Consider the following 14948-nt stretch of genomic DNA (forward strand, 5'->3'; position numbering starts at 1 on the left):
AATATTGACATACCATCAAATAAATTATTGTGTCATTTTTTATATTCCATTGGTTTTGAGCAATTCATGCCACATATGAGCCGATGCTCTGTGAATATTAATGAACTTGCTTTTGTTGTACTAGTAATCTACTTTATACATTTTTCCCACACATCTGAGTTTTCTATTTGATTTCATTGTAAATATTTGGTTGTATATTGGCATTTTTGTCCGAAAGTTCGCCTTTAAGTGTTGATTAATCCAATATTCCTGAGAAGAAAACAAATTTGATGGAAATTATTTTTGTCAAACTATTGCACACATAACAGAAGTATATTTTTTTACTCTTATCATAACACTTGGTTGAATGCTCCTGACACAGTTGAAAATATGTAATGTTTTGTTGAACTAAACATAATTGCCTTTTGTTTCAGCAAAATTGGACCTTAACATATTAATAACCTTTTTCACTAGTCATGTTTTTTTCTTCGCAGATTAGTTTTAAATAAAACACAACAGAATTTGATTTAGATATGTATTAAAATGCTTCTGAGGAGACATGTCATGTTGAAGAAAAAGATGAAAGTTTTCAGAATTTGCTCGTATGCAATCACATAAAAACAAATTATAGTTGGTTTATATTGGAAGTATTCCCACTGCCTTTGAGTATTTGCAAGCAATCAACATATATTTTGTCAAGGCTTAGCTTTTTCAAACCCATATTATGCACAAAAATGTTGTTTTATGTTGAACTTTACTGAAAACATTTGCACTCAGCAGTATGAACATGGTGTTGGCAAGGTATTTCCTGATATCAACTGATTTTAATAATTTGGTTCATTATAATATCTTCATCTCCATCTTCATCAAGATACAGAAATCGCAGAAAAAAAGCAGTCATACTATCGTTTGTCAACTGTTTGTCAAATGCCCTGTTTTTGCAAAATAAATATTCCCAAACAATCGCATTACTGTGTGCAGAGATACTGTCCTAGAAAAAAACATAATAAGCAAGTAGTTGATTTTACATAACAAGCATAGTAGTTGATAATATTACTCGATTTAGCCTCCCACTGCTTGCAAACAGCAAAAGCGCGCAATTATTTGTTCATAGTTTGACCCAAAAGGCAGTAGACAGCAAATCGCCGTAAAAAATGATGCGACGCGATTTATTCAAAATCATCAACATATTTCAAAAGACGAGGGACCAAACTTCCTGTTTCTTTGAAAAAGTTTTAAATTTTGTTCTATTTAATGGGTTTTTAAGCCCCTTAGAAAACACCAAAATCGCATTTAACCCAATGCATTTTTCATTTTGCGTAAAGCATTACTCATGCGTGACGGCGCACTTTCAGCGGAGTTTCCATTCCATGTTTTAGTATTCTATGTTGTAAGTGTCAACGACTTTTACAACTACAAATTACCGTTTGAATGGAGTATCGCGTATTCTGTTTCCCTGATACTTTTGGGTGTGTTTGCAATTATATTCAACACACTTACCCTGACTGTCATCGCTCGATCTAAAACACTTAGGTAAGTCAATTACAATCTATTGCCAATTTAAGCAAAATATTTTTTCTGAAATGCCGAATATAACATTTCGTACAACACATTTGGTAATTGGCATATGAAATTAAAAGTTTAATAATAATAAAAATAAAGTTTAAGATACCATTAGTTCCGTTATCCCCTCCGTGATAAACAAATCCAATATATAGCCTAAAAAAAATTCATGATTAGCCTACAAAATTTCAAACATCAACACTAAAATCACATTCATTTCCACAGAGGGCCATTCAATATATTTTTGATGAACTTGTGCGTGTCGGACATAATATCTGGAATACTCAGTGTATATGTCGGTGGTAACCACCTCAAACATATTCGGTCGCAGTATGTGGTAGGTTTTGGATAAATACTAAAAATTATGAAATATTTACCACTATACGAACATCACTCAAAAATGCGATTTGTCACAAATATTTGTAAAATCTTACTTATCAACATATTTGCCGTCTAACATAATGTAGAGATCATAGCACGGAAAATCAAAAAAATTTCCTTAGGCTGAGTGGAATGTAAAATTGTGATAAATCTTGTAGCCACTTTTTCAAAAAAAGTCTTTTACGAATGTATCCGAAAATATGTGCGTATCTAGAAGTATATCATTGCAAGCTAGACTTTAAATAAGTTAACAATCATGGGAGTTCAATTTTGAAAGTATTTTTATGTTATATTGCAAATACGTGCATTTCTACAGCCAAGACATATTCTAACCGGGTTTCCAATGATGTTGACGAGCATATTTGTATGTATGTTTGCCATATGTCGTTATATTGCCTGCCAATGGCCATTCAGGAAAATCTCAGCTAAACATATCAAGGCAAGTAACTTCTACATAAAACAAATTGAAATGAAAAAAATTCCGAAATAATACTTTTTGTTTTTTCTCTATCGTAAATAAAACTTCTCTCTCGTAAAAATATCTTAAATGTTTCAAAATAACACAGTTTTTTATCCTTTATAGTGGATATGTGGATTTGTATGGACGATGACGATATTGGTTGGATGCATGGCTCTTGTACTTTTCCGTTTTGAGATACCAATGTAGGTTTTTAATATTTGATTTATCGAGCATCACCCATAAAATTAAGTTTATTTTGTTGCCATCGTTTGTCTCGCATTTATTGGGCAAAATATATAATTTACATAAACCTTAATTATTGCAATAGTACGCCCTGCAAAATACCCGATCTTGATTTATTTGCGGTTGAGGCATGCGAGTTCATGAAACAATTGAAAAAACAGTAACCCAATATATTTTTGCCGTTTTGTAAAATAGCCCAATTTCTAAATACTGCAAACATTGCAAATAAATATTGTAGAAATTGTGATAATAATCTAATTCGGAATTTCTTAACCATTTTTCTCAAGTTTACCCCCTGGCAAACCCTGACGACAAAATTAATCCCCAAAAGCAAAGAGTGGTTTTGAAATGCGTACTCTAAGGAAATTATACCATAAACAGTGTAGCGAATCAAAGAAATAATGCAATAACTAATGGTTTTGCCATAACATGACTCGCCAACAGTTTGGTGCATGCAGTGAAAAGTTTTCAAATTTCTTGCTTATAAAATTTACTCCTAAGGTATGTCAAATTTAGGCTACTCCCGTTTGGAAAACGTTGAACTAATTGATTTACCATATTGTTGAAAAGTGAGGGGCACTCTTTTAATTTTTACAGTGAAGACATATTCAGAAGTACTGGCTTATACATGCTCATAACATTAATGATCACCATCACAATTTCTACATGTGCTCTAGTCATTTGCATTTATTACAACAGGAAAAAAGTTTTACCACATTTATCGAGTAAGTAAATATTTCTATCAAATCATTGCAATGTCACAAAACAATATAATATAATAAGCGGCAATATTAAATAAGTTAAATTGGAATATTAGAATAAATTCAAATAACCAATCCCTAACTTGTTTGTCATACTGTCAGTTTAACAGCATGGTAAAAGCTGTTATTTCTTAAATAGTTACCAATCGTCGGAAAATGAATATGCTAACGCAGATCTATATATTAAAAAATAGCAACAACGTGTCATATCCTTTCGTTGTTTTTTTGCAGCTGAATTAAAAAACCGCAAAGAAGCAAAATACAAACGTGTCTTTCTTCAACTTATGCTCATTGTGATGTCATACTACTTAGGATATATTCCTGTTTGCAGTAAGTAATAAACTTTATTCAGAAGAAAAAGTAAACGTTTGTTATCAACAAGATGCCAAAATTAAACGTTGTTTGTGTCTTTCTAGGCAATTTTCTAAATTTCATTCGACTGTTGCACTAATATTACTGTTTATGCTGCAATGCAATACTTTCTATCAACAGTTGGACTTCAAGATATAAATCGTGTCGGTATTAACGGATATGAAGGCAATGTCATACTTTGGTCATCATCGTATGTTTTCTTGCGGTTGAGCGAGTGTCTTAACCCGGTATTTTACAACATTGCGTCAGGGCAAGTATTTATTCATCTTATCTTTGTTCTGTTAACATAGTCGTCCGGTAAATATTCCAAACATGTCTGATATGCACGACTGCAAGAAATTGTTCATTGTGAAACTGATGAAGTGAAATGATGAAAATGTTAGCTATTTGTTCACAAGACTTTTGACAAGCCGTATTTCGTGCCAACGGAAGACACCATTGCTATGGAATGATGCAATAAATAGTAGTGTAAATGACCATTATGCCGCCTTTTAGCACTGTTGATAAGTATGTAGTGATTATGACAATATATATGTAAAAAAACATAATATCACGACACTATGGTCAATCAAATGTACTGGAATTACATAAATTGCGACAAAAAAAGGAATACTTTGCGTTGAATCTGTAGAAAAATGCGCAACGAGACCAAACTGTTTCTGATTGGTGTTTGGAAACACATGACAGGACTGATGAGATCGTGCTGCAGTTCAGAAGATAATTAGCTGTTGGGGAAAAGTTCATTACATTTGCTTTGCACCAGTACCAACTACACTTATTATCAATAGAAAAATGGCCAGATTTGAGGTGAAGATACATTGGCCGCATTGACCCAAAAGTTAATCCAAACTTCGTACCACAATGGCGCGGCAATTGGAATGCCGTCACGGGCCGCGATTTTTGGAACCCCTGCACAAATTTATTTCAAAGAGAAGGAGCCGAGTAATTGACTTGAATTGTTTGCTTGTTGCATGCAGATTTTGCCACTTTTCCGAGTTACACGACTGTCTCTTGTCGTTATATTAAATATACTGCTGTATACGATTTGCTGGAATAAAGCATTGCGCCAGTTAAGTGAATATTATTGGAAACAAAACTCTGATTATTATGAAGAATCTGCCATGTCAACTAAAACCTTTTTGTGATTAGTCGCATAATTGCATATCATTTTGGAATTGCCACATTCACATTCAAAATATTCCATCAGATCGCAGATTTTACTTGTCCTAACCTTGAGGTATTAACATCGTTGCCCTTGTGCCATGTCTGTAGGAGATTAGGAATTATGAATTCACTGGGATTTATATGAGATATGGGGCAATATATTGTGAGAAAAGGGTATTGACTGCGAGTATTTGCTTGAGAAAGTACAAAATTTAGTCAATTGTCTAATGTTTATTTACCAAATTTTTCTCTTACTATTGATAAATGGACATTAGTCCTCACGCAATATGGTGGCATTAATGTACGGAACTTATTGTCGAATGCCAACGACGTCATCTATGGTAACATCATCAATACATGCGTGGGTGTTGTTTCCATTTAGTTCGGTAGTTTTTTTGATTATTTTACTGCGGCTCGCCTTCATTGCACCTTAATGTTTTTCATATCGCAACAGACTGCTTTGATTAATTTGATTATAACATTCTGAAAGCAAAGTTTGACCTTGAACATGACAGAAAGAAATATGAATTGTCACAGGTACCAAATGTCAACACAAAACTTCCAAAATCGTCACCAACAGAATCACGGTTGAAATGACAATCGAAAACTTTGCTTGGATTGAGAAACTGCAGGCGTGTCATAATAGTTTGAAGTGCGACGCATCAACACACACGTAGTCTTCTTCGGAATAAGGAAGAAACCTGAACACAAACGCCCTATCAAAACAACTTACACGTCATGTCCACCGGATACACGCAGACGCGGAAAGTCTCTAAACGTGCAGCCACAGAAAGGCGATTTAGCCGGTGAGCTTTACTGACGAGAACATAGTTGCAAACTATTTGACAGACGAATTTAGTCTGCTGTAAGAATTTGGTTACTGGCGTTGTTGTGCCTCATGATGTCCAACGACATGACCAATAATCCAGCATTTATTCATTGCTTTCGTCTGATGGTGTACACAGCAGTGTTTGAAAGTTTCGACAATAAGTCTCCATTATAACATTAAAAAATGTTGTATTTTACAGAAAAACGATTTAAAACTTTGCAGATTTTTTCAATTTGAGAAAACTGAAATCGATTGTTTGAAAATGAATACAACCAATGTAAGTTACCACGACTTTTTCAACCAGAATTTACCGTTTGAATGGGGTATTGTGTATTCTGTTATCCTGATACTTTTGGGTGTGTTTGGAATTATATTTAACACACTTACCCTGACTGTCATTGCTCGATCTAAAACACTTAGGTAAGTCAGATACAATCTAAAATAATATTTTAAAAAAACGCCGAATAGAACATTTCGAACAACGCACTTAGCACTTGCCGTATGAAATTGAACGTTTTAAATACAGTGTTATAATCCCATTTGTTCCGTTATCCCATCCTTTGAAAAAAGCATCCAATGTATAACTAAAAATTTTATGATTACAATGTTTCAAAAATCAACACTAAAATCACATTCATTTCCACAGAGGACCATTTAATATTTTTTTGATGAACTTGTGCGTGTTGGATATAATATCTGGAATAATCAGTTTGTATGTCGGCGGCAAACAATTCAAACATGTTCGTTCGCATTATACGGTAGGTTTTGGATATAGGCTATGTAACGTGATTTTACGTTACATGTCAACGGTTGCATTAATGGACTTAGGTTGCATGGCCAAAAATTATGAAATATTTACCACTATACGAACATCACTCCAAACTGCGATTTGTCACAAATATTTGCCGCCTAACATTATGTAGAGATCATTGCACGGAAAATAAGAGTAAAAAATTTCTTAGGCTGAGTGGAATGTAAAATTGTGATAAATCTTATAGCCTCTCTTTAAAAAACAGTCTTCAAAGAATATTTGCGAAAATATGTGCGTATCTACAAGTATATCATTGAAAGCTAGACTTGTGTTGAATAAGTTAACAACCATGGGAGTCCAATTTTGAAAACATTTTTATGTTATATTGCAAATACGTGCATTTCAATATAGGGAAGACATATGATAACCGGGTTTCCAATGATGTTGACGAGCATATTTGTATGTCTTTTCGCCATATGTCGTTATATTGCCTGCCAATGGCCATTCAGGAAAATCTCAGCTAAACATGTCAAGGCAAGTGACTTCTACATGAAACAAATTGAAATGGAAAATTGCGAAATAATACTTGTTTGTATTCTCTATCTTAAATATTACGTAAATAAAACTTAAAAATTATCTTAAATGTTTCAAAATAACACTGTTTTCAAAAAAAAATATTTTTTTTATCTTTAGTGGATATGTGGATTTGTATGGACGATGACAACTTTGGTTGGAATCATGGCATTTGTTCTTTTGTATTTTAGGATACCGATGTAGGTTTTGAATATTTGATTTATCGACCATAAGCCAAAATTCTAATTCACATTAACCTAACATATCAAGTTGCCCCAAAATACCCAATCGTAATTTATTTGGGGTTGAGGCATGCAAGTTCATAAGACAATTGAAAAAACAGTAACCCAATATTTAAATTGCTGTTTTGTAAAATAGTCCAATTTCTCAATCCTGCAAATATTGCGACTAAACAATGTAGAAATTGTGATAATAATCTAATTCGCAATTGTCTAACCATTTTTCTCAAATTTACCCCCTGGCAGAATTTGACGACAAAATTTATCCCCGAAATGTTCCCCTATACTGATTTTGCAAATAGTTTCAAAAGCAAAGAGAGGTTTTGAAATACAAACTCGAACGAAATTGTATCAAACTTTAAAACACTGCCGCGAATAAAAGAAATAATGTCAAAATAACTGGTTTTGCCATAACATGTCCGGTCAAAAATTACTCGACATAAAATGAAAATATTGCAAATTTCTTGCTTATAAAAATTAGTCTCAAAAGGTATGTCAAATTCATCCCCGGTTGGGAAACGTTAAACTTTTTAAATTACAAATTTGTTGAAAAGAGCACACTTTTAAATTTTACAGTGAGAAGATTATCAGAAGTACTGCCACATATATGCTCATAACATTAATGATCACCATCACAATTTCTACATGTGCTCTTCTCATTTGCATTTATTACAACACGAAGAAAGTTTTGCCACTTTTATCGAGTAAGTAAATATTTCTATCAAATCATTTGTAATGTTACGAAGCAATTAAGATAATAGGCGGCGCAAAATACCTGGAGTTGATTACTTGAAATAGAAAAGCCAAAGCTACTATGCTATTAATCATGTTGACTAGAGTAGACGTTTCGAACACTATCTGCGTTCATCATCAGTACTATAATTGAATGAGCTACATGCAGCAGAGCGTCGAGGTTGATATGGAACTGAACAGAAAAAAACAACGACCCCAAGCAACACGCCAGAATCACATCACGTGACAACAGCATCAACAACACAGCAGCGACGTCATCAGTTGAGATGTTTCAAGCTGCTGTGAAGATCTATATGTTGAACAGGTAGAGAGGTTTGGCGCAGTCGACTATGTTCAATGATGGTCTGCGTTGCTGGATGTACTTTTTGTTTCGAGAATTAGCAAAAAAAAAATTTACTAAGTTGAAGGATGTTGCTCCTTCATGCGAACATACAGGAGCACGTAAGTTGGTAGGTAACATTGCAGGGGTGGAACTTACGTGCTCCTGTGGGGCTACTTACATTGATAAGACCACGCGTAAATTTGCGGTTCGCATGAAGGAGCATCATCCTTTGACTAACGCTAAAAGAGAGGTCAGCAACCATCTGAGGGAAAAATCAGATCATTCTGTAGATTTTAATTCAACCAAAGTTCTACATAGTTGTAAAATCAAATCCAAATAGCTAATTCTCGAAACAATGTACATCCAGTCCCACAAACCATCATTGAACATAGATGTCAGCTCTAAACCTCTCAAACTGTTCAACATTTAAGTCTTTACTGCAACTTGACATATCTCAACTGATGACGTCGCTGCTGCGTTTTTGATACTGTCGTCACGTTATGGGACTCTGGCGTATTGCTTGGTGTTGTTGTTTATTTCTTCTACACGTTCAGTTCCATGTCAACCTCGGCGCTCTTCTGCATGTAGCTCATTCAATTATAGTACTGGCGATGAACGCAGATAGTGTTCAAAACGTCTACTCTAGTCAACATGATTAATTGCATACTAGCTTAGGCTTTTCTATTTCAAATAATAGACGGCTATGTGCAAAAAAAGTTGAAATTAAATTAACTGATCACTAACTTTTTAGTAATACTGTCAGTTAAACAGCCTGTCAAAAGCTTTTATTACTTGATGGTTACTATAATCGTCGCAAAATGAATATGCCAAAGCAGAACTATATATCAAAAAATAGCAACAACGTGTCATGTCCTGTCGTTTTTTTTTGCAGGTGAAGTTAAAAACCGTCAAGAAGCGCAATACAAACGTATCTCTCTTCAACTTGTGCTCATTGTGATGTCATACTACTTGGGATATATTCCTCTTTGCTGTAAGTAATAAACTTTATTTGGATGAAAATTTAAACGTGTGTTATAGTGATGTGTTGCGCCGGATCCGGGTACCCGTACCCGGCCGGATATTGACCAATTTTCAATACCCGGACCCGGCCGGATAATACATTCAATTTTAATCAAACATTTTTGCCATGCCGATAAAATACACGAATCGGTGTTAACAAACTGCCAGATCCAAATTATCCGCCGGATTTAATTGATAACTATCCGGATCCGGCCGGGCCGGATAATTTGGAACTGGGAACATCACTAGTTATCAACAACATGCCAAAATTAACATTGTTTGTAAGTTTCTAGGCAATTTTCTAAATTTAATTTGTCTGTTGCACTAACATTACGGTTTATGCTGCAATGCAATACTTTCTATCAACAGTTGAACTTCAAGACACAAATCGTATCGGCATCAACGGATATGAAGGCAATATTATACTTTCGTCAGTGGCGTATGTTTGCTTGCGAGTGAGCGAATGTCTTAACCCCATATTTTACAACATTGCGTCGGGGCAAGTATTTATTAATCTTATCTTTGTTCTGTTAACATAGTCATGCGGTAAATATTCCAAACATGTCTGATATGCACGACTGCAAGAAATTGGTAACTGTGAAACTGATGAGGTGAGATGAAAAATGTTAGCATTTTGTTCACAAGACTTTTGACAACCCTATTTCGTGCCAATAATACACCATTGCTATGGGATGATGCAATAAATAGTAGTGTAAATGACTATTATCCCGCTTTTGAACACTATTCATGAGTATTTAGTGATTATGACAATATATATATGCATATATATACCTATATGTTTTTGGACGTTTTTGCCTACATGAATCGCAAAAGGCAAAACCTTGACATGACGACACTATGGTCAATAAAATGTAATGGAATTATATAAATTGCGACAAAAAAAGTAATATTTTGCACTCAATCTGTAGAAAAATGCGCAACGAGACCAAACTGTTTCTGATTGGTGTTTGGAAACACATAACAGGACTGACGAGATCGTGCTGCAGTTCAGAAGATAATTAGCTGTTGGGGAAATCTCTCCATTTCAGGGTGGCAAGCATACAATTTCAGAAAAAGCCACGACAACACAATACATTTTAAAGTGGCCTGTAAAGAACATTATTATTTCATTCACTTGTTGAAGGATTTGTTTTTTTCGAAAAAAATCGATTGGTCATTGTGTCCTGTTGTTGATTCACATGTTATAATCATAAACTACTTGTTGACAACCCTATATGGGAAAGGGGTGCCAAAACTTGTTTTAATGAGGGCTCATTTGGGTGAGAGCGGCCACGGCCCAGCGCCCTTTTTGAAGTTTCAAAGTATAAGATTAGTGCGTGTATTTTTCGTCAGGCTTGAAATGTAAATATTCATTTTCTCAGTTCATGGGATTTGCGTTGTACCAGTACCACCTACACTTATTATCAATGGAAAAAGGCAAGCTTTGAGGTAAAGATGCATTGGCCGCTACAACCTAAAAGTTTATCCAAATTTTACAATGCCATGTTTCACCAAACTTTAAACCACAATGGCGCGACATTTGGAATGGCGCCGCGACCCGCGTTTTTGGCAACCCTTGCATCAAATTTATTTTAAAGAGAAGGAGCTGAGTAATTGACTTGAATTGTTTGCTTTGCATGCAGATTTTGCCACTTTTCCGTGTTACACGCCTGTCTCTTGTCGTTATATTATATATACTGCTATATACGACTTGCTGGAATAAAGCAATGCGCTAGTTATGTGATTATTATTGGAAACAATTATTATGAAGTATCTGCCAGGTCATTGTAAAACTTTTTGTGATTAGTCGCATATTTGCATGTAATTACGGAATTGCCTCGTTCACATTCAAAATATTCCATCAGATCGCAGATTTTACTTGTTCTAACCTTGTGGTATTAACATCGTTGCCCTAGTGTCATGTCTGTAGGAGATCAAGGGTTATCGGTTAATTGCCTGGTTTATTCTTTCAAAGTGTCACTCCGTGGGATTCGCTGGGAATCAGGTTTAATACGAATGAACAGCGATAATATAGATTTGATTATGCATTAAACTGAATAGGAATTATAAGGGATTTAAATAAGATATGAGTGCAATGTATTGTGAGAAAAAGATATTGAGAAGCGATGTAACCAGTCACAAGCTTTAACTATACACATGCTGACTCACACTGGAGAGAAACCCTATCGATGTGACATATGTGAAAAAGGGTTTCTTGACCACGCAAGGTTAAATGCACATCAACGAACACACGCTGGCGAAAAACGGTATGTCTGCGAAATTTGCAAGAAAAGGCTCGGTGGATACAACGCTTCAAAATCGCATTTGTTGACACATTCTGGGTAAATATGTGAGTCGCAAAGACCACATGATAAATCACACGAAGACGCACAGAAAGGATGTAATTCCAACTGTTTAATGCTAGAAGATTTGCAGTTGTCAGTGATTGAAATAACACTGGTTGAAATACACCAACTTTATGATAGAATATAAATTAAGCTCATTGTGCATTCCAACATAAATAACAGAGGTGATTCTTCAATGTGTCACGTGTTTGTGAGTACAATAGTTCCAAGTTCCCAAAAGAAATAGTAATTGTCAACAGAGTATTTTTCCCAAATCATCGATTACACCTATTGTTTAATGTAATGGTTGTATTAAATACATATTCACACAAAAGAATCTGCAACGATAAACTTTATTTGTTACAAAATATGTTGAAATCTAACTTCATATATTTGTATTTTACATTTTTCTCATCAACGGAAAATCAAAAATATTATCAGGTTTTCTCTTGTTATTATAAATGGACTTCCCGTTTTTCGCTATTATCTGAATATTAGTGAATTGTCCTGCTTTGGCACTCTTTGATCAAACTGACTTTTATATTGTATTGTACACGAGCTTTCGCGAGTAACCCTCGCTTCATCAGGAGTAAAAAAAAACAATATTATTGTATCTAATCTCACCGATAAGTCCGATGTAGTTTTTGATAAACTGTTATGAGGTTTCATTTTGTGGTCACAAACCAATAAAGCAAACAAAACCGAGCAAACGTTTGATACCGACTTCGGGCAGGAAGCTTTACATTTGATGTGCAAAATTTTTAACATGCTGTGATCTACAGTTTTGGATAAAGTTATCAGGGAAACTACATGCTTGCTCCTATTATAACACCGACAATTCTCGCTTGGGTTAGAGTTTGCCGGCCTTTAGCACTGAGATTTGTTGCGAGGAAGCGGACAAAATTCTCCCTTATATGTACGATATACAGTAGTACTAATATGTTGAATTTGATTCATGTCTAAACATCCGATGTCGTTTTGATCAAGTTGCTTGACACATTAATATTTTTATGATAGGTTCCAACATAGAATGTATGTTTGTGGGGAAACAAGGAGTTACATTTCCTTGTACATTCTCATTGGAAATAAAACCTCATGCAAATCTTCTGCAATCTTCTTGTGAAACTTTATGACATATTTACAATGTTAAAACGCCGGTGTAGCAGAAGCAACACAACAAAAAGATTACATGACCAAAACGTAGAAGTGGATGCTTAGATGTTGATATTGATACTGCAGAACTCTGGAAAAGGGAAGCAACCTCCTTCTGTTACGTCACAAAAAAGAGAATGTCGTCACCAACAGAATCATGGTTGAAATGACAATCGAAAACTTTGCTTGGATTGAGAAACTGCAGGTGTACCATCATAGTTTGAAGTGCGACGCATCAACACACACCAGCCTTCTTCGAAACAAGGAAGAAACCTGAGCACAAAAGCCGTATCGAAACAACTTACACGTCACGTCTACTGGATATACGCAGATGCGGAAGTCCAGTGAAGTCCGCTGCCAGATCCACCTCAGTACTTGTAGCGGCTGTAAAGACATTTTTAAACAAAAATTACGTTCGGTCTGATATAAAATGCGAGAAATGATAATCGCAAAAGTGCAGCCATAGAAAGGCGATTTAGCCGGTGAGCTTTACCGACGAGAATGTAGTTGCAAACTGTTTGACAGACGAATTTGGTCTGCTGTAAGAATTTGCTTACTGGTGTTGTTGTGTCTTATGATGTCCAACAACATTACAAATAATCCAGCATTTATTCAGTCATTGCATTCTTCTAAATGTGCAAAGAGGTGTGTAAGTTGGAGCAATATTTCTCCAATATAACATTAAAAATGTTGTATTTTACAGAAAAACGGTTTAAAACTTTGCAGATTTTTTCAATTTGTGAAACTGAAATCGATTGTTTGGAAATGAATACCACCAACGTAAGTCTCCACGAGATTTTCAACTACAAATTGCCGTTTGGATGGGGTATTGTGTATTCTGTTTCCCTGATACTTTTGGGTGTGTTTGCAATTATATTCAACGCACTTACCCTGACTGTCATTGCTCGATCTAAAACACTTAGGTAAGTCAAATACAATCTAAAATATTATTTCCAAAAACGCCGAATATAACATTTCGAACAACGCACTTAGCACTTGGCATATGATAATAAACGTTTAAAATATAGTGTTATAATCCCATTAGTTTCGTTATCCCACCCTTAAAAAATGCATCCAATATGCAAAAAAAATGCATGCAATGTTTAAAAAAATGCACCCAATGTACAACTGAAAATTTTTGATTACAATGTTTCAAAAATCAACACTAAAATCACATTCATTTCCACAGAGGGCCATTTAATATTGTTTTGATGAACTTGTGCGTATTGGATATAATATCTGGAATAATCAGTTTGTATGTCGGCGGCAAACAATTCAAAAATGTTCGTTCGCATTATACGGTAGGTTTTGGATATAGGCTATGTAACGTGATTTTACGTTACATGTCAACGGTTGCATTAATGGACTTAGGTTGCATGGCCAAAAATTATGAAATATTTACCACTATACGAACATCACTCCAAACTGCGATTTGTCACAAATATTTGCCGCCTAACATTATGTAGAGATCATTGCACGGAAAATAAGAGGAAAATATTTCTTAGGCTGAGTGGAATGTAAAATTGTGATAAATCTTGTAGCCACTCTTTCAAAAACAGTCTTCAAAGAATATTTGCGAAAATATGTGCGTATCTATACAAGTATATCATTGCAAGCTAGACTTGTGTTGAATAAGTTAACAACCATGGGAGTCCAATTTTGAAAACATTTTTATGTTATATTGCAAATACGTGCATTTCAATATAGGCAAGAGGTTTTCTAGCCGGGTTTCCAATGATGTTGACGAGCATATTTGTATGTCTGTTTGCCATATGTCGTTATATTGCCTGCCAATGGCCATTCAGGAAAATCTCAGCTAAACATGTCAAGGCAAGTGACTTCTACATAAAACAAACTGAAATGGAATATTTGGAAATAATACTTGTTTGTATTTTCTCTGTCGTAAATAAAACTTCTCTGTCGTAAAATTATCTTAAATGTTGTAAAATAACATTGTTTTAAAAAAATCTTTTTTTTTCTTCAGTGGATGTGTGGAATTGTATGGACGATGACGACATTGGTTGGAATCATGACATTTGTT

General features: G+C 34.7%; 1 protein-coding gene across 1 annotated transcript; it reads left to right on the plus strand.

Annotated features, from left to right (window-relative positions):
* The first annotated feature begins 3260 nt into the window (after positions 1–3260).
* On the plus strand, positions 3261–4480 carry LOC145908986 (uncharacterized). Its single transcript, XM_082996339.1, has 4 exons — positions 3261–3351; positions 3619–3717; positions 3880–4013; positions 4391–4480. Exons 1-4 carry the CDS (start codon positions 3270–3272, stop codon positions 4478–4480), a joined length of 405 nt encoding a protein of 134 aa, XP_082852465.1. The 5' UTR covers positions 3261–3269.
* Positions 4481–14948: the final 10468 nt, after the last annotated feature.

This window comes from Ascidia mentula, chromosome 1 (genome assembly GCF_947561715.1).
Source record: "Ascidia mentula chromosome 1, kaAscMent1.1, whole genome shotgun sequence".
Lineage (NCBI taxonomy): Eukaryota > Metazoa > Chordata > Ascidiacea > Phlebobranchia > Ascidiidae > Ascidia > Ascidia mentula.

Bases quoted from the DNA above. Each gene is read 5' to 3' on its own strand.
- LOC145908986 (XM_082996339.1), top strand. From the start codon at position 3,270: ATGATCACCATCACAATTTCTACATGTGCTCTAGTCATTTGCATTTAT. The intron at 3,718-3,879 runs GTAAGTAATAAA...TTCTATCAACAG, and splicing joins AGGATATATTCCTGTTTGCA to TTGGACTTCAAGATATAAAT. The intron at 4,014-4,390 runs GTATTTATTCAT...TTGAATCTGTAG, and splicing joins ACAACATTGCGTCAGGGCAA to AAAAATGCGCAACGAGACCA.